The sequence below is a fragment of the Accipiter gentilis genome, chromosome 10, assembly GCF_929443795.1.
Source record: "Accipiter gentilis chromosome 10, bAccGen1.1, whole genome shotgun sequence".
Lineage (NCBI taxonomy): Eukaryota > Metazoa > Chordata > Aves > Accipitriformes > Accipitridae > Astur > Astur gentilis.
In genome coordinates, this window is record NC_064889.1 from 28,789,016 (window position 1) to 28,814,676 (window position 25,661).

At 39.1% G+C, this 25,661-nt stretch overlaps 1 protein-coding gene across 3 annotated transcripts in view; it reads right to left on the reverse strand.

The window, feature by feature from the left end:
• Positions 1–25,661, reverse strand: part of MYH10 (myosin heavy chain 10) — a 104,632-nt gene that overhangs the window by 43,583 nt on the left and 35,388 nt on the right. For 2 of the 3 annotated variants that reach the window (XM_049811390.1, XM_049811392.1), the window contains exons 4-7: positions 22,150–22,177; positions 10,267–10,369; positions 4,103–4,132; positions 216–308 (exon numbers count right to left, since the gene is read on the reverse strand). In XM_049811390.1, coding sequence (XP_049667347.1) covers positions 216–308; positions 4,103–4,132; positions 10,267–10,369; positions 22,150–22,177 — 254 coding nt within the window. The remainder of the gene's footprint in view (positions 1–215; positions 309–4,102; positions 4,133–10,266; positions 10,370–22,149; positions 22,178–25,661) is intronic. The other variant, XM_049811391.1, reaches the window with a different exon arrangement.

Below are 25,661 nucleotides of genomic sequence, written 5' to 3' on the forward strand. Positions count from 1 at the left end.
CTGGATAAAATTAAAGCAAGTTTTGCCAAAAGCCAGTGAGGATGCATCTTCAGTGACCCCAACACAACACAGAAAGCATTGTAAGAGAACCTGAATTCATGGAGGAAAAAGAAAAAAAAAGCTTCTGATACTAATTAGATAAATTGATAAAAGGGAATTTCTCCATAAACAGTAATCAAGATTTACAGACTCTAAATAGAAAAGGAGTAACTCACAAAGCGGGAGGAGTTGTCATTTTTCACTGTTTTTGCATTTCCAAAGGATTCCAGAATGGGATTCGCCTGAAGAAGCTGACGTTCCAGCTCCCCCTAAAAACCACACAAACAGAAAAATAAACAGACTTAAGCACAGTGCACATGTGATCAAGGCTTCCTACATTCTGCTTCTTCCTGACAGTTATTTTACCCAGGTTGTGGCAGTGATACCACCTTCAGAAGGGGGTTATCGTTTTTCCCCTCACTTCTAAATCCGTTGATAGTCTCCTCCATCCAGTGAAGAATGTGTTTTGGGGTTTTGTTTTTTGTTGTTTTGTGGTTTGTTTTGTGGTTGGTTTTTTTTTAAAACACACACATACACACACAAATAGAGCAGTGATCAAATAGGACTTAATGGACGTTGAAAAATCATTGAACATGGAAAAGAAAATTCACATTTAGGGCTAATGAAATAAGGCACAGACTCTGAGTACTTAAGAGGAAAAACTAATTTAACTGCTTTAAGATTTTAGTGCAAAGTTATTCTTAAACTTCCTGTTTAGTGATTTGACAATACAGCTACTTTGGAATACCCATTTTCAAACTTACTTTCAAATCAGTGAAATACGCTCAATCATCCAGACATTCATACCATTGCAACATCTCTGACCCGAATGCACCCAAGAAGCATGCCAGAATGGCACAGTGGGAACTGAGCAACACCAAATACAAAGATCGTTTTCAACTTGCTCAATTCAGCCAACATTGCTCAGTATGTTTAATGCATTTTTTAAACGCTTAAGTTCAAGCCAATGGATGTAGAAATTAAAGTACTTATCTTGAGGAAACTGCAGAACAGCTTTTACAATTGCTGTCCATGAGGAGGTCTGGTAACAAAAAAAAAGTCTGTGCTGCTTCCATGAGCCCAGGAGACATGTATGTACATAGAAAAATATGATATTGTCTTCCTGCTCTGAAGGATGGTTTTACAAACAACAAAAAAAAAAAAAAAAAAGAGTGAAGCTGTCTGGAAAGTAGTCTCAAGAACTGACATTTGTGTTCACAAACCTGCTTTTTCCAATTACTTGTAGTATAAATGAATAAAGATCCCAGACTGAGCATCAAAGAATGGGAAACATAAGTCTCCTAAGGCTTGCACATGAGGTAAATTCTTACACAGGAGTTTTTAAAATTCACTAGTTAACACCTAAATGAGGCTTTTATTTGTATACTGAAATGTATGTCAAGTCCTCCTGGAAACAAAAGGCGGCTCATTCTTTAATGTGACCTCAAGTTATCTGCTCAAAACTTGTTTACTTCTGAATATATTCCCTTTGGGACTACATATTCTCTCTATTCTGAAGTAACTAAAGAAGAAATAAATGCGCAAGTCAGCCTAGAGCACACTAAAACTACTCAGGCCACAGTTCCTATGCACTATATGTTAGGTCTGCCAATATTACAGTTCTCCTGAGCACTTTTAAGTTGACAAAAAAATCCACAATTGGAGAAAAACTAGATACCTGTTATAACCACTATATGCACATCTGTGATTTATATTCTGAAAGTTTCCTATGTAAATCTATCAGCTAGTGGGAAAGCATTTGCTTACACCATTCCTCCCATTCCCCTCTCCCAACCATGCTGTCAGCTCCTGCTAAGACACCAAGTATAAAAATGAGAAGCTTGCTTACCATGCTGTACACAGCTTGAAATAAACCACATTACGTATATTAAACGCAGCAAGCATGTCACAGCTTACATTTCAAGTTCTAGCTATTCTGGAAAAGAAAGCACACTGACTTCAAAATTTGACTTCTCCACAGAACATCACTGTGCCACTTGAAAGCATCTCACTGCAGGCACGCTTCGTCCATGCTTTGAAGTGCTTCTGTGTACCACAACCTTAATTTGGTTTTGTGCAGGGGAACTTCTGCAATGCATCATAAAATAATTTTACTCAAGTTCTCCAACTGAATGCAAAAAGTTCTTAGTAGCTCATTTTTACGATCATCTCTGAGGATTTGAAGAAAACATTCAGTTTGGTCCTCAGATGTGGGTGAAAGCCGTGAGAACAGAGAGAGTGCTCACAGCATAGCCAGCCTCTGTGGTTTGCACTCAGCAAGTAGACTTGTCATAGCCATCACTAAGAAACAGCAAACCTCTCACACTATGTTAAACTGCTTCTGATTTAGTAGCTTTCCTTTTTAGATGGACTGCTTTACAGCCAAAAACCAATTCTCTTTTTCAGAAGCGTTCAGCATTTGGGAAAGAGTGTAAATTTGGCCTATAGGCCTATCTTCTGCCTAGTCATCTAAACAGAACTTGGAAAAAGCAGTATCACAGTATTGTGGAAAAAGTGAAGTCATGCAATATTTCATGCAGGTCAACATTAAGATAAGGACAGGTTATTGTCTCAGTTTCAGAAAGATCAGCATCCCAGTGATTTGGTTCGTCGTGAAGCCTGGGTGAGGCAGGAAAAATTACATGCTACTCACATACAACAGGGATCCACTCTGTAGTTCAAAATGACATTGAAACAGAAATGTTAATGATTATGGTTTACGCAATATCAACACTGCTGGATTAGCTTGTTTCCACTGATACATTTAAAATGTTTGCCAACAAACAGTTTATTTCAACCCTGACATGCTAACTCAAAGCAAAAGAAGGGTTAAACTAAACACTGTTCCGTCTATTTTTGGAACAGAGAAATATTTTAGTAAAAACCCTTAGAATTGACAGAGGTTTGCAAGGAGGGAAGATTAAGTTAAAAACTAAGAATGTCTGTAACTTCTGAAAATGAGACCGTGGGCTCAGACGCATGATTAGGTTACAGAGGTTTAACAAATTACCACACACTAGCAAAGGCATCACAGCTGTCCATGTGATTTCTTTTTGCTTCCAACATACCAGACCTAACTTGAAGTTTCTTTCATTATTTTCCTTCCCACTACAGTTTAAGTTGCACTACAGTCAGCTTTCAGAAAAATGTAAGGGAAAGAATACAATCGGCTAAACTAACTCATGGTAGCTTCTTCAGTTACCAAGCCTTGGTTACACCATAGGGAGCTGTTGCAAAGCTTTTTATTAAAAAACTTGTGCCCATGACAAAGACATCACTTACCATCCCAGGTTAGAGAGTGGAACATTTATCTTGCAAAACACGTGGCAGCAATTGCTTATCTCTTTCCACAGTCTTACCCTCAACTTCCACCTAACCCTCCTCTTTATGCTCCTTCACAAGTACGCTCCATAGCAGTAGGAATACTGCAACTCCTACTCTCATACAAGAAGGAGGTTTAGAATAGACCAACTACTGCTGCCCACGGGAAGAGAGGGATTAGGGGACCAGGAAACAGGCAGCATTATCTGCACGGCGGCTCCAGCCAACCTGAGGAATAAAAGCAGCTGAAGCTCAAATGAGGAAACATTAATTCAGGCAGCAACACTCAAGTGATACCACATCGCTCACACCACTTATCCTAGAAGTCAGGGGAAACACTTGATTTCAGGTTATCTGAGAAGCTATAAAAATATTCAGACAAAACAGTATGTTAATCAAAAGAATCTTGTAGTTTCCATTAATCCATCTCTTTAGTACTTCAATATTAAAAGTGTTCTGCACTGTCTCAGCATATTGGAGGTCAGCCAGAGAGAGGGTGAACCTCTTGCTTCAGGACAGAGTAACACCACTTTACAGTGGTGAGAAGTGCTTTGTAATGCTGAGGAACTAGTAAACCATTCGCTAGTCCACTCTCTCAAAGCCAGTTAAATATTTAAAGTTTACTATTAGCTGTATACCTCTACAAGATTTCCCATATGTTATAAATACAAATTGACAGAAAATAGAAGAATATATATCAGTTCGCCTGCATAACTTTAAAAGCATAAAGAAAAACACTTGCCTGATGTTTCACGGGTTTAGGTGATTCGGGCTGTTCATTGCAAACAAACAAATGCATATGTTAGCAAGCAAGCATTCCAGCTGCAAGTTACATCCCAAATTATTAAATGTCAGTAGGTTTAGGTTAACTATATACTCACTTCATAGAAACTGTTCAAGTTAATTTTAGAAAAGTTATTTGCATGCGCAAAATACTAAAATTTGTGTTTATGCAAAAGAATAATTCCAAATAAAACTCAAGATGACAGCTGGACCTTGAGCACAAGGAAAAAGGGCAACAGTTTGATTAGTTGTGCACTGCTTTCCACAGTTTTCCCAAACAATAACAAAAAATAAACCCACAAGACCAAGCAACTTTCTCTACAGACTTAGTCACTGCAAAGTGGTTTTGTATGGATAAGATGATCATTATTCTTCAAAAATAAAAAAAGGTTATGAAAGAACCAACAGGAAAACAATACTTGAGGAGTTTGGGGTTTTGTTTTTGCACTGTACTTCAAGTATTCAAGAAATGCAAACCTGCAATCAAGACAAAAGCTTTGTTTCTTTCAAGAATGATCATCCACATGAGAAGCAGTAAAATTTTGACAAACTAGAAGATCTTCAAATTTTATCAGGAAGAAGGGTAAAAGGAGAATGAATGTAATAAAGTAAAACAAAACCCCCTCAAAATTAGAATTCGCACAGTTTCTGCAGAAATGCAGAAATTTTCCATTTCATTATTATTTCCTTGGCTCAGTCTGCAAGTTTAATAATCTTGAGCTTCACATCAGAGAGCTTAAGGGGAAAATATTGTGGTGAAACACACACACCAAAAAATTTTCATACCAAGCCAGATGCACACTTCCTCCATTTATGTCTATTATTTTAAACAACTAGCACTGTTTTAGTGCAGAATAACAGATTTTGACAGAGGTCTGCAGAGCAGCTGGCAAAGGTTTGGCTTATTCAGCTAAGTGATGTGAATTTTGCAAAGCAGCATCATACCTACTTGGAAAACAACTCGGGCATCTAAAAATGTTAGCTGTTTCAGCATGAAGCTACCCCTCCTTCTGTAATCACTGGAGAAGGATAGGTAGATGTAGGAGACATTTCATTTGCTTATCTTAAGACAAGATGAACTAGTCTCTTGGGGTATCCATTTCTGTCCGCAGTAGAAACAGAACAAAGCATAATCAGACACATGTAACTTTCCTGTGTTTAAATTAGGGCATTTAAAGCCCATCTGGGAAATCCTCACTAAGGGGAACTTTAGCCTGAGCAAGCCTACCTAAGATCCTGTACTTCAATCCCAATTATGTTTCTTTTGAAGCGAATAAAACAAATAATTTCACTTTTTAGCTACAAAGGTAAATGCAGTTAGTGAAAGGAATCATTAACCTGAAAGTACCAGTAATTATTTCTGAAGCTTAAAATGGCACCACCACAAAAGCTGGATTGTAGTGAAATTAGAGGGGATTTAGGGTGGGAAGGCTTTGGGGAGAGAAGAAGTGAATAAAAGTCTAATTCTGTTCATCTGAACTAGAGGTACATAGTGCCAGGATGACTGGAAGTAGAGACAGCAGTGGTGGATGGATGTAGTTCTTTATAGAACTTAACTACTTCACATACCAGCATGATTAAAAACATCTGCTGATTTCATGTATTTGACCAGGAACAGCGGTCCAGGTATTTCCATAGTCTACAAGTACAGCTAAGTGCACCCCCCAGCCTCAGGCAGCCTGTGGAACATGCAAGTTCATGGCAATCCCTGGGCAGTAAGTGACAACCAGCCCTCTCCCTTTTTTTGAAAGCCATGTATGCATTTTTTTTATTATTATTATTATTAATTATTTCTGTATTTTGCACTGTCTTCCATCCCCATCCAAATCCACGAAGTTTGTAAACTAAAGCAGAACCCAAGAGTCAGAATTAAGATTCAATTCTTAACCATATTAAAGCAACTCTAACACATCCATTAACAACACTATTTCATTGTTCTTTTCTCTCATTTCTACCTCAGTACACAGAGGAGTGATAAGCCACAAAGCTAAGCAGTTTAGAAGTCTCCTTTTCTTCCCTACCCTCCTTGCTCAACCTGTTCAAAATCCTCTCTAGACCCATCAGTCTCCTCCCCACGCTCACCAATTACTTGTTTGTGTTCTCCCCCTCTCCTTTTATTCTAAATATCCCTTTCTCTACAACCTCCTGAGCCTACAGAAGAATAATTGAGAGTAAAGGAGAGAGAGGCTGCTTTGTGTGGCCTAGGAGCATGGGATAGTTTACCAGACCAGCAGATACCAGTGTGGGTCAGCTTTAGTCTGAGATGCCAAAGCTAAAGCACAGTTGTTGTCATTATAAAGCTGGTCCACACATGGCATGGTTAACAACTGAATAAAGCACAATATGCTTGGCGCAGGAAAAATATTCAGATTTACCAGCAAAGTTCTTAACACTAGCACCCCAATCCCCCAAATTCTTTAGAGCTCAAATTTGTTGGATGTGAAGCTAAGGCTTTCAGTTATTTACAACAGATATCTTCCATCTTCTCTCCCTTGCTACATGCCAACTAGGATCAGTTCTGACTCTCAATCAAGCACACTACAGACAAGGATTCAGGCTCACTTTCATCCCACCTTCAGTCTTTAGAAAAGCTTATGTTTATACCTCACTGCCAAGTACTTCTCCCTCCCCTCCATTACTCAGCTCTACAAAGCGCAGCCTCTATTCCTAATTTAAGGGACTACCCTAGTCTCACCTAGCTCTGCCAAGTCCCACAATTACTAAAGCTCCTCTTCTACATTTTTACCACCACCACCACCTACCCACACTTCCTAGCGCAGTGCCCAAGACAATACCTTTAACATTCCTCAGGATTAAACAGGAAATGAGACAGTGGGGCTACAGATTCAAACACTCAAAAATTAGAAAATGCTAGTATTAAGGTTGTTTAGCACTGTAATTCCACTCTCTGTGGTTGCCATGTGTTATTGACTCCATTCTCCACTGGACCCCTTTCTGAGGATGAGATGCCAAGGGCTATGCAGGACTCCTCTGTAGGCACACAGTCACTAGCTATTAGGAAAGAGGGCCGTTGGGAAAGAAAAGTCTCATGAACAAGAAGCTGAATGCCAAACATGATGTGGCTGTCCAAGGGATGGGTAGAGCTCCTACGTGATGCTCCTCGCATAGGCCAAACATTTCACAATCAGCACTGCTGGAGAATGTATTTGGTGAGCATCTGTGACATGGCAGAACATCAGCGCTACTCTGGCCATGGCCTGATGTGTCAAACTCGGGTCTACATTTGTTTGCAATATTTTTACAGCAATCTGTCAGACAAAACAGACAAAGTTAAGCCTAGACTTCAGAATAGTGCTGGGAAGATAATTATTCATTCATCAGCATACAAATTGCTCCACTAAAAAAACCAAAACGCATGCAGCATGCAGAACAGTTAGTAATATGCATGTCACTGATAATTATTTGTAACAGGATGGATAAAAATAAATCCATGACTAGCAGTCTATTTTAACAAGCCTATTTAGCGTCTTCTCTGTGCACAGGATAATGCAAAGGTTGTACAGATGGGTACTATGGATCACCACCAGCCCTCTACAGTTCTTTAAAGAATATTAGGGCTGCATATGTAACCCCAATTCAAAGACTTCCTAACTTTTGAGTGTTAGGTGTATATGTTAGACATTCTTTTTTTGCAATATACAAATAAAAATGAATTGTTACAGAACAAGGAAGACTCATTTTTATTTTCAAAACTTTTGCAACCATTTTGGCTGCACAAAATATTCTGCATTTTTCATAAACATATGCTTAATTCAGTGCTTACTGTGGTAGTGCGCTGAATGAAGTGCATGATCAAAGTATCAAACTTTTATTCAGGACACTACCCGATTCTTCTCACTATGCCTAAACTATGGCTTACAAAGAATAAAAAATTTTCAGTCTTCATCATGACAGTCATCAATGGTTCATGAAGCAGCTGTTTACAACCATCTTCAAAACTGTTTTGAGATGAACACTAATATCCCATTTGACCACAGTGGTAAGTAGAGAAGTAAGTTGCAGTTCAACCAGTGATTTAAGTGGCATTAGCCAACACTGCATTAAAAAGAGCAACTCATCCTTCCCTTCACTGACATTTTCTACCTCAGCTCTCCCCTTTCTTTTCTGTGCCTTCACTTCATAGCAGTTATGCAACTATGCAATAAACAATGGAGGAAACCTGATACATTTAAAGCCAGGTGAACTTTTTAAGAACACTAGTTTGAGCCTGCATCAGTCTCCAAGCCCAGTGGGTGGCCAAAGGGATTGTTACGATGACAAAGCTCAAAAAGGGGTACTTCTTCTAGCAAACGTATTGGCATAAAGTGCTCATGGAAACACAGCACAAGCAAAGCCAAACGAACACGGAGCAGTTTTTAAACAATTAAAAATAGGGCTTCAAGTAGTTAAACACTGGAACAGATTCGCAAAGAGGCAGCATAATCTCCATCCCCCAAGATTTTCAAAACTCAGCTTTACAAGGTCTTGGGCCATGTAGTCTAACTTTGAAGGAAAGCACATTTTGAAAGGATGCTGGACAAGAGGCTTCCAGAAGTCTCTTTCAACCTGAGGTATTCCAAGTTGTCAATAGTATATTCAGAAGTACTTGGTACAAACTCTGCACAATTCCCTTCTCTGCATAATTCCCTTCTTCCCAGAAAAGCTGTAGGCAATTTTACTCCTATAGAAATTGAAGAAAATGCCAGTTTTGTTCAAGGCTGCACAGCAGTAAAGCCAAGAATATTCATAAATCAAAACCTAGACAGAAAACCAATTCTGACGGATGTTCTAAACAGCATCCCCCAGAGCCATGTATTCTCCCAACACACAATGCAATGCCATGAACATACACCTAACACTGCTGACACTCCAATCATAAGAAACTTCCTTCTAAGGCCTGCAACTGATATGCACACAAACAGCAGCACACTCAGTCTGCACAATAAATACTTAGAAAGACTATTTTTGATCTTTTCTGAGAGATAAACCAGCAACAGTTTGAATAAGTATCAACGCACAGGGTCACATTATTTGCTCTTGATTAGAGCAAAGATTAAAGTTTCCCCATACATTTAACTAGATTTCTCCAAATCCACCTGCAGAGCAATCTCTCCTTCTCTCCCACTTCAAATCCTTGCCTTTTTTTTTTTTTTTTTTTTTTTTTTTTTTTTTTTTTAATTCACAGGTTGGTCAAAAGGCACCTTCTGTTTTTCCAGGAGTTTGAGTCTTAATGTTAAGACATTCAAGAATGTGTCAAGTGCCATGCACTAGAAATTACAGAATTTATTGCTGCTGAATCAGATGATACTGTTTGAAAGCTTACAACCACCAGAGACACCTGTGGTACTACTGCAGAGTGGCAGGCGTATGCCAGTATTGATTACAGCAAGACACTTGTAGCAAAGTTAAATTAATACTTCACTGCAAAGAGATCCAAGTGCTCATAGCAACAGATATTCAAACCCATTCATATTTTCTAAAGCAAAGAATTGCTAAAAATTCAGTGCAAATTTTGAAGTCTGGCAGTAAATCTGAAGAAAGTTCTACATAAATCAGAGTTAGTGACAAGTTACCAAAAACCGCAAGATTCTCCCACATAAGTGTATATTCTCTTGTTTTTAATGTTATAAAATCTAAGCCTTTTATTAGCTGCTGAGTTCCAGATATAGCAAGTCTACAGCAGCTTTTAAGCTTGATGATTTTTCCCATCTACAAGTTAATTTCTGAAAGAACAGAAAGCCTATTCACAAATATAGTACTGAAAACTGCATCTAGTAGGAACTAAATTCACTAAGAATTGCCCGAGTTAATTATGTTTTTGGAAAACCGGGATTTACTGCATCAAAAAGTTTTGATACTGTTTCTAGTTACAATGCTTGCATAAAGCTTTTAATTTCACAACAGAAGTTAAACAGCTAACATTAACTGGAAATTTTAATGCAACTGCTCAATTTTGATGCAACTGCTCATTTCAGCCACTACTAAAGAGAAAATAAATGGTTGAGACAAAATTACGTGGATTATATTACAGTTTATGTTTAATAAAAAAGTTGGGTTTTTTTAATGCAAAGATGGTAGTTTTCAAAAAGAGCAATAAACAAATGAGAAAATATCCCAACTTACAGGAATATTATGGTCCTTTCTTCCTTTATGGGAGGAAGCAACATGAGCAAGGTACTGAATAACCTTCTTAGTGTTTTCAGTCTTCCCGGCACCAGATTCACCTCTGCAAAACATTTCAGACATTTTCCTCAAAATTAATTTTCAACAACTTATCAATCCTTTGTTTATAGCAAACCTCATTTCATCCCATTTATGGCTTTGACTACACAACAGACCTTCACTAACCATCTAAAACCAAAAGCACTGACGTTGCAGGGATCTACAAGGTATTTGTTTAAAACACTTTCTTCATCCTAAAGATCTCCTTAAGATGTTGATACAATGCGTAACCTTAGTTTGATTAAAAACTTTTGACTATATGCCTGAAGTCCTTTGTTACCTTAAGTGACAAGAAACAGACATGTCCTCTGCCTTGATCTCAAGACCAGAGACAGAGTTTTTTCAGAGTGCAGATACATATTTTTTTAAAAAATCATTATATATATACACACACAGTTTTATATTTAGCATCATTTAGTATATTTTATATACCAGGAGCTGGTTATGAGAATTACCAAGTTGACGGAAACATTCAGTATGTTTAGAAGCCAGTTTCAAAGTACAGTAAAACACATTTTAAACAAGAAGATTCTTTGTGCTGCTTATGACAGACTCTTAGCTAGTTTAAAAATATATTTATGACCACAGGACTACATTAATTCATTAAGGAATTAATTTATTAGCGCAGAGTGGTACAGTACGCGGATCAATAAAGATAGCAAATGCACATTTCATTTTTAAGATAGAGGCAGATTTAAAGCAGAACATGTTTAGACAGAATTTATTGCAAGGTTTACATATGCAATATTCTAGGCAGGAAATGTGACCAAGTTCACATCACTGCAGTCACAAATGATGTTACTATAGCTTTTTTTTTTTTCCTTTTTTAAAAAGGTCTGGTCTTGAGATAAATTAGCACATCAAAGGGATTACCAGGTCTAACATAGCCATGATTCAATGGCAGTAAACTACTGGAGAAAGATCCCATTTCAAGTGAACCAACAACCACCACTAGCAACTCTGAAGCGTGTGAAGATAAAAAGGATTTTATTATAGTGATTTGCATGAAAAGAGTGAAAGTACTTGTGTCATTCAACAGTTGTTCAGAAATTAAAGTTTGGAAGCCAACTACTTTGTAAGAATGAGAAGTACACATTTTGTGTGCTTGAGTATTTCTCAGCTAAGATACTTAACAATGGCAATGTTAATTTACCAGGGGGGAATTAAGCACATTCCTTTGCAGTCTTCATAAATGCCTTCTTCCACCATGCTGCATATGCCAGTTTTGTAACTAGTCTGCATTTACTTAGGTACTTAGTACCTTGAGACCTGCACTTCTTGATCAGATTGGCAGCTTAGAAGCATCCCTGTCCTCACATTACACTTAACATCTGCAAAAATGAGGCAATATAGCACTTGAAATTTTAACTTCACATCTACAGAAAGGATATTACCCCAGATTGTCAAAGAGAATGGACTCTAAAACAATCTCATTTCTCCTTACCTTCCAATCCTCTTAAATCATGGAAACCCCGCAGGACAACTGCACTAGCACAGGTGACCTCTTGCTAAGAGATGGCAGTATGTGCATTTCTCCATCCATGAGCAAGAAGCAATGAGGACTGAAGAAGCTCACTTACAGCTTAGCAAACTCATCACAGAAGAGTAGCCTACAAGAGCTAGGTACAAGCTTCAGGTGAAACAGCTCACCTGTTTGACATGACAGAACAGTATCAGCCCCTAGGTTTTGCAGGAGAAAACTTAACTGAAAACACCGCACAAAATTATTCTGCAGACAAGCTGTGCTATACTTATCATAGCCTCAGTTACCAGATTGTGGCCTGCAATACTAGAGGGTTAACAAAGGCAGCCTAATTTATTGATGACATCTGCTTCTCTGAAGCAACTACATCAACTTGTCTAAAAACATTTTTGTTCCATTTTTCCTCAAAAGACAAACACTGTTGGAAAATAATACAGAATATGAAAGATTAGAAATCATTGTACTCAATTACTCAAAACTTTCCAGAGTTAGAGAGGGTAGTTCCCTTGAAACTTCTTGATTATGCTAGGTTTGCTCATTGCATGAAAAAACTTGGAAAGTATTACCTGAGGAGCTGGTTATAAAGAAGATTACTCTGAGAATTAGCTAATGGCTAACTGGGTCTCCTTTCTGCCAAGATACCATCAGTATGCAACACAAACTTGGTGTACTTTGGGACCACTACAAGTAGAACACCACATATTGACTCTTAATGAAAAATCCCATTTCTACCTGGCCCAGAGTCACCACATACAAGACAAATGCAAAGATTGATAAGTAGAAAAAAAGACCTCAGATGCCAATTCTTGCTTCTGAAGTCTTTACTTCTAGTTTCTCTTTGACTGTAGTGTTTACATTAACATAATTCATGACTATAAGCAATAAAAAAAAGCAGTCTTGCCTGTTTCTAGATGTGTATTAAAATATGCTTAATACTAAAACTATTCCAGCAGGTAAAAGAAGAGAAGTATGGCAAAATATACGTTTACATTTTAATACAATACAATTTGTTCTTATTGTCATCAGAGCTTGGGAACACATTGTTAGATGTGTCTTTAAAACTCGATAAATAATCTTTTCTGTCAAATTACAGAAACAAAGTTTATTAAATTTTAAAGGAGGAAAATCTACTCTGACACATCCAGTGAAGAGAAAAATAGTACAATAAATACAGTCCAGATGTCGACTTTCTAAAAGGGCAGCACAGAATTTTAGAAGAACCTACTAATCAACAGGCTTTTCTGGCATACACACCAGTAAAGCTTCATACAGCACAGGAAGGTCAAAAGCTTGCAATACATTCCTTTTGCTAAAAAGCCTTTAAATCTAACAGTGGTGGGTTTTTTTAGAGAAAGTCTTTATGCAAGTTCTCATTCAAAAGCAACACTAATGGATGTTATCATCCTAGTTCTCCTCTCCCTGGAGCTTACAAGTATGCCAAATATTTCCTGCAGGATACAGTGTTAGATAGCTTTGCTGCCTTATAGTATAAAAGAATTAGAAGATTTAGGATAAAGTCCTTTTCGTTTATAGAAATAATGACAACTGCATACTTTAGTTCTTTCCCAGGAGTGCAAACACACAGATTATAAAAATAAATTAAAATCTTCTACCTCTATCAACCTGCCCAAAAAAGGTAAACTTTTAGTAACACTATGTACAATATTTATGGAATGGAGATGGTATCATGAAGCTAAAGATTAACTTTTTCAAAACCTTGTTTTAATACAACTCAATTAATGTGTTACCATAAATTAAACAACTAAAACCCTTGGCAGAGATCCTAGCCTTACTTCAGTCAATGGCAGCTTTGCTAATGATTTCAGCAGGGTCATAATTTCACCTTCTTTATTTCAGTCTCGATTCCACTACTAGTAGAAACAAAGCCTTATGAGACTGAATTGAAATGCTATTATCAACTCCAGCCATGGGCTATGCCAAGCAGTGCATCCAAGTAAGCAAACCATCTGTAGCAATAGCCTCAAATTGGACATGTAAGGTTATTCCATCAATTAACTGAAGGATCTCTCCCTTACAAACTATGTTACAGAGGCAGGTCAAAGAAAGTCCGACAGTTGCTGGTAAATTCATGCAGTATCTAGAGTTAAAGTGCTTTTTCCCTAGAGCAGCAAAGGTTCTACTTTGAAGCAGCTTCAAGCACATTTAAAATAGGAAAAGCTTAGCTAGCATGAGCACTTTAAAGTTTTTACATGGTTTTAAATTTATTGCATGCAAAGCTATAGTGTCATTTTCAGTAAAGGAAAGTAATCTTCAGGCAAATTTCTCAGCTACAATTTGGTTAGCAAAAATTAGTGACTGACTTCTCAGCTAGCTGCAGGGGTTTTTTTTCCCCCCTGAGCAACTAGAGCCCAAGTCCTACACAGAAGTAAAAGGCACTTCCTCTGCTGAACAGATTGCCATCTAGAAAACAGGCAAAACAAACATAATGGGAGATGACTCCCAGGTCATAAAGCAAACAGGCAACAAGCAGGAAGCCACCCATCTGAATTCCAGGAGAGCAGTGTGTTCTTCCTATTCACCCCACTTATAATGGCAGTTATTATTCCATCAACAGGTCAAACGACTGTCTGGGAAAGACCTATTCTAAGGGGAAACACTCTTCTAAAGGAAAACAGTAGTGAAACAGTTGCTTTTCTTACTGTCAAGCAGGTTTGAAGCATCTACACATCTTGTGACAGTTACAGCACTCAGCACAGCAGGACAAGGCAACACCACCACCTCTTCCTGAACTGGCAAATGAGTTTCTGGATTTTAGAGAAGTCAAATTAGTTTAAAGTTGCCTACTTAAGTCCCACTGCAAGGACTAGCACCCTTCTACCACCACCCAGCTAACTACTAATTTCACTAGCAGATTAGGGCCTATGCAGGACATACAAAGTGTAGTGCCATGAGTCACACAGGACAGAAGGGCACAAACCCACACATACAAAGAAAACTTTGAAATTCAAAGACAGACTTTTCTTCATCTTACTATCTGTGCACAAAGTCTACTGGAAACTAACAATATTTGTGAAGATAAGCATCTGAAATATATTAGGATGGTCGAATGCAGTTAGTGTCATCTATTCCATTATAGATTATCTCTGTGACTTAAATTACTGAAAAACTAACCAAACAAGCCAGTATTTTCCATGCTGGGAGCCTGGATCACTAACCTTTCCTCTGCCCTAGGAGTTTCAGTTTATTTCTATCATTCCCAATCAGCAGCAAGCTCTGGGATGAGAAGTTCATCTGGAAGCAGAAGGTCCTTCTGCAAAGAAGTGGCACCACCACCTTGACACCTGGGCAAGTTCTCCTCAGTGCCTGATTTCACAAGACACAGGAATACTGACCCACCGCTCACAGGTCCCATGGCCAGCAGTGCCTCATTTCATACAAAGCAGCCACTTATGTAAGGCACCAAAACATGGAAGTATGCTCTTAAATTGTTTCTAGGAGAAAGTAACTGCATAAGTAAGAGCCCCAACAATGGTCTTTTGTCCTCACAACAGCAGTTGCAAAGAACAGAAGAGACACTTATTCTCAGACACAACTGAGCACATCTTCTGCCAGTTACAAATTAACAGATATTTACAGTCAAGGCCTGTAATTAAAAGGATGTCTTAATCACCTGGCTAATTTTCTGAAACAAAATAACTGATAGTTTGGACTAGCACAGAAGAGTCACTAATTGGCTTTACTATTTACAAGGCTGCTTTATAGCTCCTTCATTTCTCTCTAGATGCTTCACATCATCTCGACACCAGTTGTCTAGGGAATGTTACAAGCTGGACTCTAGCCAGAGGTTGTATACAAAAATGCTTGGTATTTGCTGCTGTTGTCCTTTAATAAGCAGCCTCTATTCCCTCCACACCCCACCACTCCTCCTGAAGCCAATTCAGATTAGATATCCTTGTACGGCTGCAAGCATCTGCTAAATGACTGTTTATCAAGCCCAGTCTCAGTTTGAGAATACCATAAGCTTGTGGTAAGACTCTCCAATTTAGACTATACTAGCTTAAAGTACAGTGCAGCACGTTTTCATATTTGACTTTCCAAAAGTTGTCTTGCAGCTAAAGACAACAAAGCCAGAAAAGGTTTGAGTATTTGTCAGATTCCTAGTATACCACACAGAAATTTCTTCATCTTGGTCATCAGCTTCCAACAGCCTGGCATGCCCATTTAACATTAACAGACAGCAATAATCAAAGAGAAACAACAAAACTTAGCAAAATGTCAGCAGCTGCACCTTCTCAAAGAAAAAAAAAGCCTGCAAAGCTGTTCATTACAACTCTACATCTTACAGAAATTAAAAAGAGTACAGCGAGGTACATGTGCATCGCAAAGTTAGCACCACTTTTCTGTAATTGATTTCTTATGGATGCTGGGTTAATACTTAGAAGCTAGCAGGAACAAGAAGTTGCTGGAACTAGATATATTTTCCTTTCTTTTCAGCAAACTAAGAATTTACAGACAGAAGATCCTAAGTAAGTTTTCATTTGCACTCCAGTCAAGGGGCAGTGATTAGATGGAAGCTAGTTAACTCTAGCTTCCCAGAGAAGTGCTGGTTTTGGGGATTGCTTGTTTGCTTTTTATTGGAAAGCTTGATGAACTAAACTACGAAGCAACAGAGAGCTCAAGCAACCTTACTAACAATTTGTTAGTGGTTAGCATCCCGAGATTAAACCATCCAACTTCAAAGCTAAAAAGAAATTATCACCATTATTGTTTGTGTAGCTCCTCCCATCTCATCATTAACCAGGCAATAATCTGGCTTTCACCAGTGTCTGATAAATCGTCCAATGGAGTCAGGAACTGCAGGTGTATGTGCCTGTGCACATATTTGGGTTTTTCAGTTGGTGAAAGGCAAAGGACACATAAGAAATCACATCACTACTACCTGAGGAAATCAGGGTTATATCACAGAGCAGGTAGAGTCCTTCTGGACATGGGAAAGTGACTTTTGTTTCACTCAGAGAAAAGCCTCTCTATAATAAGTAATTTCATCGAAAAGTTTCTCCCACAAACTCTGTCCCTGGGGCTCAAATACAAACCAATTTACAAGAACAGATGTGGCTGGGGGAAAGGGGGGGCCACAATGAAACAAATGAAAGACACCAGAAGAAAGGAAGTCCATGCATAAATATCTATAACATGATATGCTACTAACTCAGAATAAAGCCCTGTAGACTAGTCTCCACAGCAACACAATTGTCTATACTTGGTTCCCTAGAAGATGGGAAGTGGAAAGGGAACAGAACAGAAGGTAACAAAAAGAGAGGAAGACAGCACACCATGTTATGTTCAGAGAATACTCTTATTTCTACAGCAAGAGCAGGAAGTCATTTATGTCATTTATGTCATCACGTCTGGATTGGAGAACTGAATGACAGCCACATCAGCTAGCAATCCAAGTAATACCCTGCTGAAGAACCAGCTTCCATGTTAGGCGAAGGACAAGAGGTTCTGCGGAGACAAGCATCCAGAGAACACAGCAGTGGTTTTTCCCCTCCCCCTCATGGTATTAAGTTTGACTTTGAGAAAATATTACTAACTGTACCAGCTACTAGGAAGACAGTTAACTCTATCCCAGCTGAAACCAGGACAGTAGGATCACCAGTTTATGCAAAACTCCTCATGGAACATCAGCAGGTGATGAAGTTGAGACAGGAAACCTCCAAGTAATCCCACTACCTTCAAAATAATGAGATGTGATGAGAGGCATGCTTGGAGAACCATCCATCAAGGCTAACCCACTCCACATGGTGCATTGAGATGAATGCCTGTTATCTGCAGCGTTTCAATGGAACACAGATTATTCTTCAGCACAACTGGGGGGGAATCAAGATAATTCTCAGCAAATTGTATTCCTCAATAAGATCCACCTGCATACCTCAACAGGAATACTGCCTGCATGCTGTCCTGTCATGCAAACAATGGCTAGTCTCTACCAAATGCTGAACCAACCTGGATCATTAGGCACTGTTATTCCCGAGACAAAGCGTGAACAAATCTCCAAGTGTCTATGTAATATGCAAGATAAGACATTCTTTAATGTAGCTACAAAAGTGGTTTAACTAGGTTAGAAAATACACTAAGTTAACACCCTTGCAGTGTCATGACATGTCTGGACACAGCTAGCTATTTACTAGAATAGTGACTGCATGAAGGTAACTGCTGACCTTTCTGGGGAAAGATTGGTATTTCCAATTCCAATGAACAGGTGAAGACAATGAAACAGCCTCAGCTTTAAGTTGCACACTTTCATGCCTAGGGTCAAAAATACCATATGTACCAGATATAAATCAAGATTCAGTTATCTATTGAGTCCAGAAGGATCAAAAGCTTAAGGTCATCTTGCAGATGAGGTAGTAATAAAATTGAAGACAAGAGTTTAAAGGTTTTCCAAGGTAAGTATGAATGAATCACACATTCACTAAGTTAGAAGCAAACAAAGGAAGGCACCTGGAAAACTGCAGAGATGGTCTTTGAAGAGGAAGAACAGAAGAACTGAAACCAAACCCAAAGGCTTGAAATAGCACCAATCTTGCACCCAAGAATGCCCTTGAGAGCAGCACTCCTGGCTGTCAAGACAAAAAGGGAGCTGGATCAAGAGACCTGGTAAGGTGTTGTTCAAATACTATTACTTGAGATCTGATCTAGCCCCCTATTCTAAAGGCCATGGAAGGTAAAAACACAGGAAACTTGATCAACTACAGGGAGGGAGAGATAGGTGAAGATGCTAACCAGACAGGCCTTCATCAAGCAATGGGAGAGACTTATCTCCAGGATGTACACAAAAGACAATTACAGTCAAGGCAGTCAGAGATAGGAGAACGACAGGCACACCACAACTGTCCACTCATCTAAGTGCACAAGTCAAGGGATGTTTTCTTTCTTACTAGCTAGCTTGAACCACTCCTACTGGAGAAAAGAAAAAGTATTCTGAGGACTTCCAGCTCTACTAAAGATCAGGGTCAATCAGGTGATCCAGGTCCCAAGACAACAGGTTTGGAATGAGAAGATGTCTCAAGCCTTTTATGAACTACCAAAGGAGTTTCTGGAACCACCTCCCGTGTGGTTAAGACACACTCCTTTCACCTTACTTATTCCTGCCTTAGTCTAAGACCTGTAAAACCAGTGGCATGGAAGGGAAATACACACAGTTTACCTCTTCACCACAGAATCAGCAAAGCAATAGAAGTCCTGGACACTAGCCCACTCTTGATCAAAACAAGAGACCTCCTTTTAGCCTGCTACACAAGGGAGTTTACCATGGCGTTGTTCCATTCATGAAGAGGAATTAACATCCCAGCCAGTCAGATGTCAGGTACTGAGTTTGTAATGCAAACCTGACAGAAGAATACAGCTCTCCCATGAAGCCCATGGGGGAAACCATGTTAGGGACAGTACTGTAGCAGGCAGCTGTCTTTATAGTCTATTTGCTCAAAAGATACATGCAGGAGAATACAAATGGTTTTGATGGCACTTCTCTGTGAATTGGACACATTGCTGAAAAGCAACCCAAGACAAACCTATTTTAAGAGAAAAGTGTTTATTAACCTGAACAGCAGTCTGGTAACCCCTACTATTCTTTTTTGTAGTCAGCGTCTAAATGGTGCTGATGGTTAGACAGCATTAGCAAGGTCTCCTGGGCTATGGTGGAACGTTGGTGTTCAACTTCAAGACGACAGAAACACCTTGGATCCTACCATCTATCATATCGTATGTCTTCATATTCTCAAAAGGTAAGACCTAGACTGGATGTTCTTTGGTTCTGTACATGCAGTTTGGAGAAACGATGCCTTACCTTTCATAATTCTGAGGCCAGAATGTGGACAGATCTGTCCACATTACTGAGGAAATTTTCATTTCCTTGTAAACCATGTTCAGTGATATTGATCTTTTGAACCTTTTTTTGCTTCACATGGCTGTGTAAGAACTTCAGTAAGAAATGCAGGTTAAAGCAGCAAGACAGCCAATAGAACCTGGAATCCATGGCTCAGAAATGCAGCTTTATGAAGACTCTGCCACTTCTGTTAATTGTAGCCTTTAACACTGGTACAACCAAGACACTGAATTGAAGGCAGCAAAACTTGTCCAGTGTCATGGTACTAATAGTTTCAGTACTTAGCTTTGTGATATGATTCCAGGACAGTGTTGAAATCCTTTGAAGATGTATTGTTTACTGCTTCTTAGCACCAGCTTCTGAAATTTTACATGGAGTAGATTTGTCACCAACATTTTACATGTCCAACAGAAGAGACGTCCTCAGTGCCATCTCTGAGGGTCTTAATATTAGGACTGCACTCAGAGCAGTCCCCAGCAGCTCCAGACTTCAGTACTGGATATGGTCACATTCTCCTGAGGTCTGACTGTAGCAACATACATCCATTCCCCACTCCTCGCCATCTGCAAGCAAGCATCCCTCTGCAAAGGGATGTACAGCAAGCAGCTTGTCAACTGCCTAGCCAAGATGGGGAACCTATCACAAGATCCAGATATTTCATGCTTAAGTGTGTTATACCAGGCATAAACGAGGATTCAATTATCTATTCAGTACGGAAGGATCAAAAGCTTATGGTAACATTACAGGTGAGGTAATAACAAAATTGAAGACGAGAGAGCTAAAAGGCTTTCCAATTTGCAAATGAACAGATCAAACATTCATTAAATCCTGTAGCACTGCCATTCCAACCTTTGTGGTCTCAGCTGACCATGTAAAGGAGTGCAAGGTTCAGGCATAGGCACAAAACATGAAGCTACTTCAAAAAATTCACCTGAGGCAAGCTCATACTGTCAAAGCATCCACAAACACACGAGAACAAAGCATTTCTTTTCACTCCAGGATTCCATCCCTGTTTTGAGGGCTATTTTGTACATTGCACATGAAGTAGTCACCACATGAAAATAGAAGTCCTACTAAGAGCAGGAACCACTGACCTAGAGAAGCCTGTGTTAACTGGATCAACTTGTCTCACCTACAGAACTGTATTTGCTTCTGTGTCCTTAAGCCCCATGAATCTTGTACTCATAGTATCCATAGTTCAAAAAAGCATGGCTTGAAAGGATCCACCTTCAGTCTTGTCTAGAGCTTGATAGTTAGAGGCACTTTTGGAGGAAGCAGGAGATGAAGATATGAATCCCTTCATGTCAAGAAGGAAACTGAACCCAGGTCTCTTTCCAGCAATTAATCTAACCATTGAGCTATTTCAGGAAGCAGGCATCCTCATGAACCATGGCCTCAATGCAACTGGTATGCACTGGCACACAGCATGGTCAACTGATCACGTAACAAAGTCAGAGGCATGCAAGGTACTGTATCTTCCCTCTCTCCCTCAGATAATTGAATATGTTAAGTTACATCCAAGCCTGCTAACTGCAGGCAGTTTCAGAATGGAGCCAAGGTGTGGTTTCACAACACAGATGAACCATCCTAACCCCCAGGGTGCTACCAACAGGGATAGTTCCCCTCCTGCATGTTCATACCTCCTGCTTCAGGCTAGCACTCTCCTTTGAGCCCACAGTGGGCAGACCCAGAGAATGAAACTGCTGCAAAGGATTATTTTGTGGCAAGGTCAGTTTTCTCCCAGCTTTGCTCCCTGAACTAGCTTACGTTGGCTGCCAACCCCCAATGCCAGCACAAGAAGCTGCAGAAACACACAGCTTATGTGATAAAGAAAAGGAAACTGGATCACCTCTTAACTGCAGCCCAAAGACAGATTAGCTCTGTAGTGTCATTAACCTGAAAGCACATTCATATTTTGAGTACCCCACTACTGCATTTCCAGATCCCAGAGAAATTTCAGCTGAAGCTAGAAATTTGCTACTGGGTGGGGCAAATTCAGGTGCACACAGAGAAAGCAAAAGGAAACCTTAATGTCATCTTCAGAGTTCTCCCGTTTGAAGCAGATCCAAAGCTAAGCTGTTGCTTAGCAGTGTTTCTAGACTAACTTTTGATTCACATCCCCCTTGGGCACTACATATTGAGTAGTTACAACAAAGCATTTCAGACAGATGTACACTTTTTAAAGCTTTTTATTTCTGATTCAGATCTCTTGACTGGCATTTTTAAACTACATTTCCTAAGTAGCACATGCCTATAAAACTTTCAATAAGAAGGTGAATTATGGTATTAGAAGAATACATCCCCATATTAAATATCACTTCATACTACATCTTTAACCATTAGTCACTGCCTATCAAGATTAAAGACCAAATTTTGACTACTACAGCTGTATCAAAGACCCCTTTCACAATACAGATTTCCAAAAATCCCCAAATGAAAAGTGTTCACTTACGTGCAGAGAATTGATTGGTCCTCACGGTCTGCAAAACAAGAACAAACATTGTTATAGTTTTTTGTTTATACTGTCCTGTAATTTGCAAGACAGTTTCTTTTAAATGAACATTTAAAAAACACAGCTTTTCAGCTTAACAGTTCTAAGGACACTCTCAAGCAATTTTTATAATATCCCTTAAACGTTCCAGTTCACACACCCACCCCCCTGAAACAACAGCTTAGACATTCCTGAAAGTTCTGCCATTTCATATAATAAAGCCAAAATTTTGGTTAAATTTAGTAATAATCCATGGTAATATTTTTAACCATCTTTTCAGATAAAGCTGGCCCAACATTTTTATTCTGTATGCACCCTTTCCCAGATTAATCAAATAATTTAGAATCTTAAGTATTAAGTGAGAAGAAAAACAGTTTCAAGTACACAATACTAATGACCAGACACTTGGAAATAGCACTAACATCTCCAGCAAAAAAGTGCTTTACTCTACAGCTTTTTTTTTCTTTTTAAATTAACATGCAAGCCTGAAGTGCTTCCATAATTTAGCTTATTCATTAAAGACTTGTCAAAAGGAGATCCAGGGAAATACTGAACAGAGCCGAACTCCACAATATGGTGTGGCTCAGCACTTCTGTGACACCCACTGCTGTGCTCATGACCTTTGAGAAGAATGCCTGAAGGTCAGTTATACCCTGCAAGAGGTATTTGATAATTACAGGATCTTTACAGAATATATTTCAACGTCATACACTCTATATTAAAAACTATATAATCCAAACACTTAAATATACCTGCAGAAAGTAAAATGTTGAAGGTGTTCTCCACCCCATTTGAGCCAGGTTTTTCAATGAGATCAACATCTTTTTCATAAATCTGCATCACAAAGATCTTGCTTTTACACTTCAGCTGTTTGTCACTAGCTCCAAAAGAATCCAATTGCCCCGTGCAAGCTCAGAACCTCAAACAGGTTTTCTGTCTGTTCTGACTGGTAATTTGTAATGGATTACATTATAATAAACAAAATCGAGCTTTATTTTGTTCAAGTGTAAAGCTCAGGACTACATGTTAGACTCCCTGCCACTCTCCGCATACAGCCCTTCTTGAACACAACGCTCTGATGGAACACAGAAAAGGGAGTATTTGGTAATGTGATGATCATTACTCCTTCTAGGACACAGAGTTCAGTAGTAGCAGGATGAACAGACAGCTTCTCAGTTGCTACAAGGCAGCTTCTCCACATGCTTAATAGGTTTGAAACAGATCTATGTCCATATATACAGCCTCAATACATTTATGACCATTTCTGGTAAGCAGAGTAATATAAACAACATTTCACATTGTTTCAAAATGGGTCCAGAAAAATTATTGTTCTGAGTTGCAAAATACTGCTGAGTTTTGCAGACTATGAAACCAGTCATCCTATGTAATGAGCTGAGTTCATCACACTGTTGCATAACAACTAGTATTGAAGCATAATTTCTACTTTAGCTAGGTAGCATCTTAAAAAAAAAAACCTCCAGCAGTGAGTTGCGTTTCCTCCCATTACACTGCCTGATGAACAACCCTGATACAACAACAGTTCGTGTTCAGCCACATCAGCTCCCTGAGCAGGCTTGCCACGCAGCAGCAGAAATACAAGTTTCAGCACAGACAGGCAGGATTGCCGACTGGGGCACAGACACCTGGATTTAGATCAGCACAAGCTGCCAGGGAGCCTGGCAACCGGGACATACAGCCAAAATAAAGACAGGCTGCTGTTGAAGGGGCAATCGTGTCCTGTCCCCTTCCTCCAGCTCTGGCAGTACTCATGTCATCAGTGTAGCACAGCCAAGAGGTGAGCAGTAAAGCTGCCTGACAAACTGTTTTTTGGTTTGATTTGCAGTTCCCTCATACGCTGCACAACTATACAAAAAACCTGTACTGGTGGAAGGGAGGTCTCAGATCCGTTTTCTACACAACAGCCCCAATGTACCTTGGATCAAAAGGCTATCTTCATACAGACAAAATGCCTCTAAAAAAACAAACCAGCTAAAAAAGACCTGGTATCAGCAAAATATGGTTATTTTAATTAGTTTATGAATAGAAAGTTTGAAGGACGTGAAGTCAAGTCTTTCAAAGCAGGCAGATGCCACCGCATCTTGCCGCAGTTGGCTGAACCATAGACTTGCAGACTGCACTGCTGGCAACTTTTAGACTACATTTTAACATCAAGTATGACAGAAAATATGAGGTGCTTTCTGACTGAAAAATGTTAAAAACATGCAAACAGTTGTACCTTCAACCTCTTGTACTAGCTTGTTCAAAAACTACAAGAAATACCAGTGATCCTCTTACCCCGTTGTGCAGACAGACTGCACTGGATTGCACTTGATCAGGAGCACAAGTCAAATCCTGCACCCCTGTGACTATCTGTGTCCTGCCAGCAGATGTTACCTCCAAATATCCTATCTACAGGGTAACAAATAGAGCAGAATGATTGTAGTAGCGCAGCAGAAGAATATTAGTTTAGATTATTACGAGTGGGAAAGAAAATAAGATTGTAAAAGCTGGTGATACACCTGACAAGACCGCAGTGATCATTTTCTACCGTCATAATGACGTTTACTGGATCATTTTCTACATCTGCATGATGTACAGCAACTCCTGTACAGACACAGCAAAAAAAGGAAGGGGGAAGCCTGTGACTGCAAGGAAAAAAAAAAGCTAAGAGTAGGCAAAAGCAGTGAGAATATGACAATAGAAACAAGAAAACACTCTAAAAATAAAGTTTATGTTCCTCTGGTTTTGATATACAGCAGCCGGTCTTGCAAGTCCTACCAGAAATAACTTTTTGCTACCAGCAGGAGACAAAGCCCAGAACTCCAGCAGCAGTCAGATGTACTGTATGCCCACTTGACAGCATAAACTAGAAAAAAAGTGCTACTTTCTGACCCTGACCTTTTTCCAGGGGTAGCTAACAGCGACTCATGCACTTCACAGGCAACTCCATACGCCAGCAAAAAATCAAGATAACATAGGACAGTACAGTTGTTCCTTTAGAATAAAACTACTGAATGAATGCCAAGTTGGTACCAGGAGTAGAGTGGAAAGTTAATTAGCCTTAGTATTTATTGAGACATTTTCTAAAGTGTCAACTTGATTTTCCCCTTTCTCACTTCCCAAGAATAACTTCTCTCTAATTTTGTCACTGTAGCTAAGCCACTTCAAAAAAATAGTCCTCTAAAGTACAGCTCTTCAGTTTATCACTTCTTAAAAACTTAAAAGCACAAGTAACATATGCCTTGAAAGTAGTTTATTTGAAGGCAATGTGCATTTGTCAATGCTTTGTATCATGACATATTTTACCTGTCAGTTTACCATGCAAAGCTAGCATTCTACAACATGCAAGACACTATAAATGAATTTTCTTATGCAATTAGTCCTAGAGAAAGTCTACAGAGTCCAGTTGTATGCATTTTGTCATTGCCAGAATCTCCAGCAAGTGCAGCAGAGCTTTTTTATTTTCTACATCC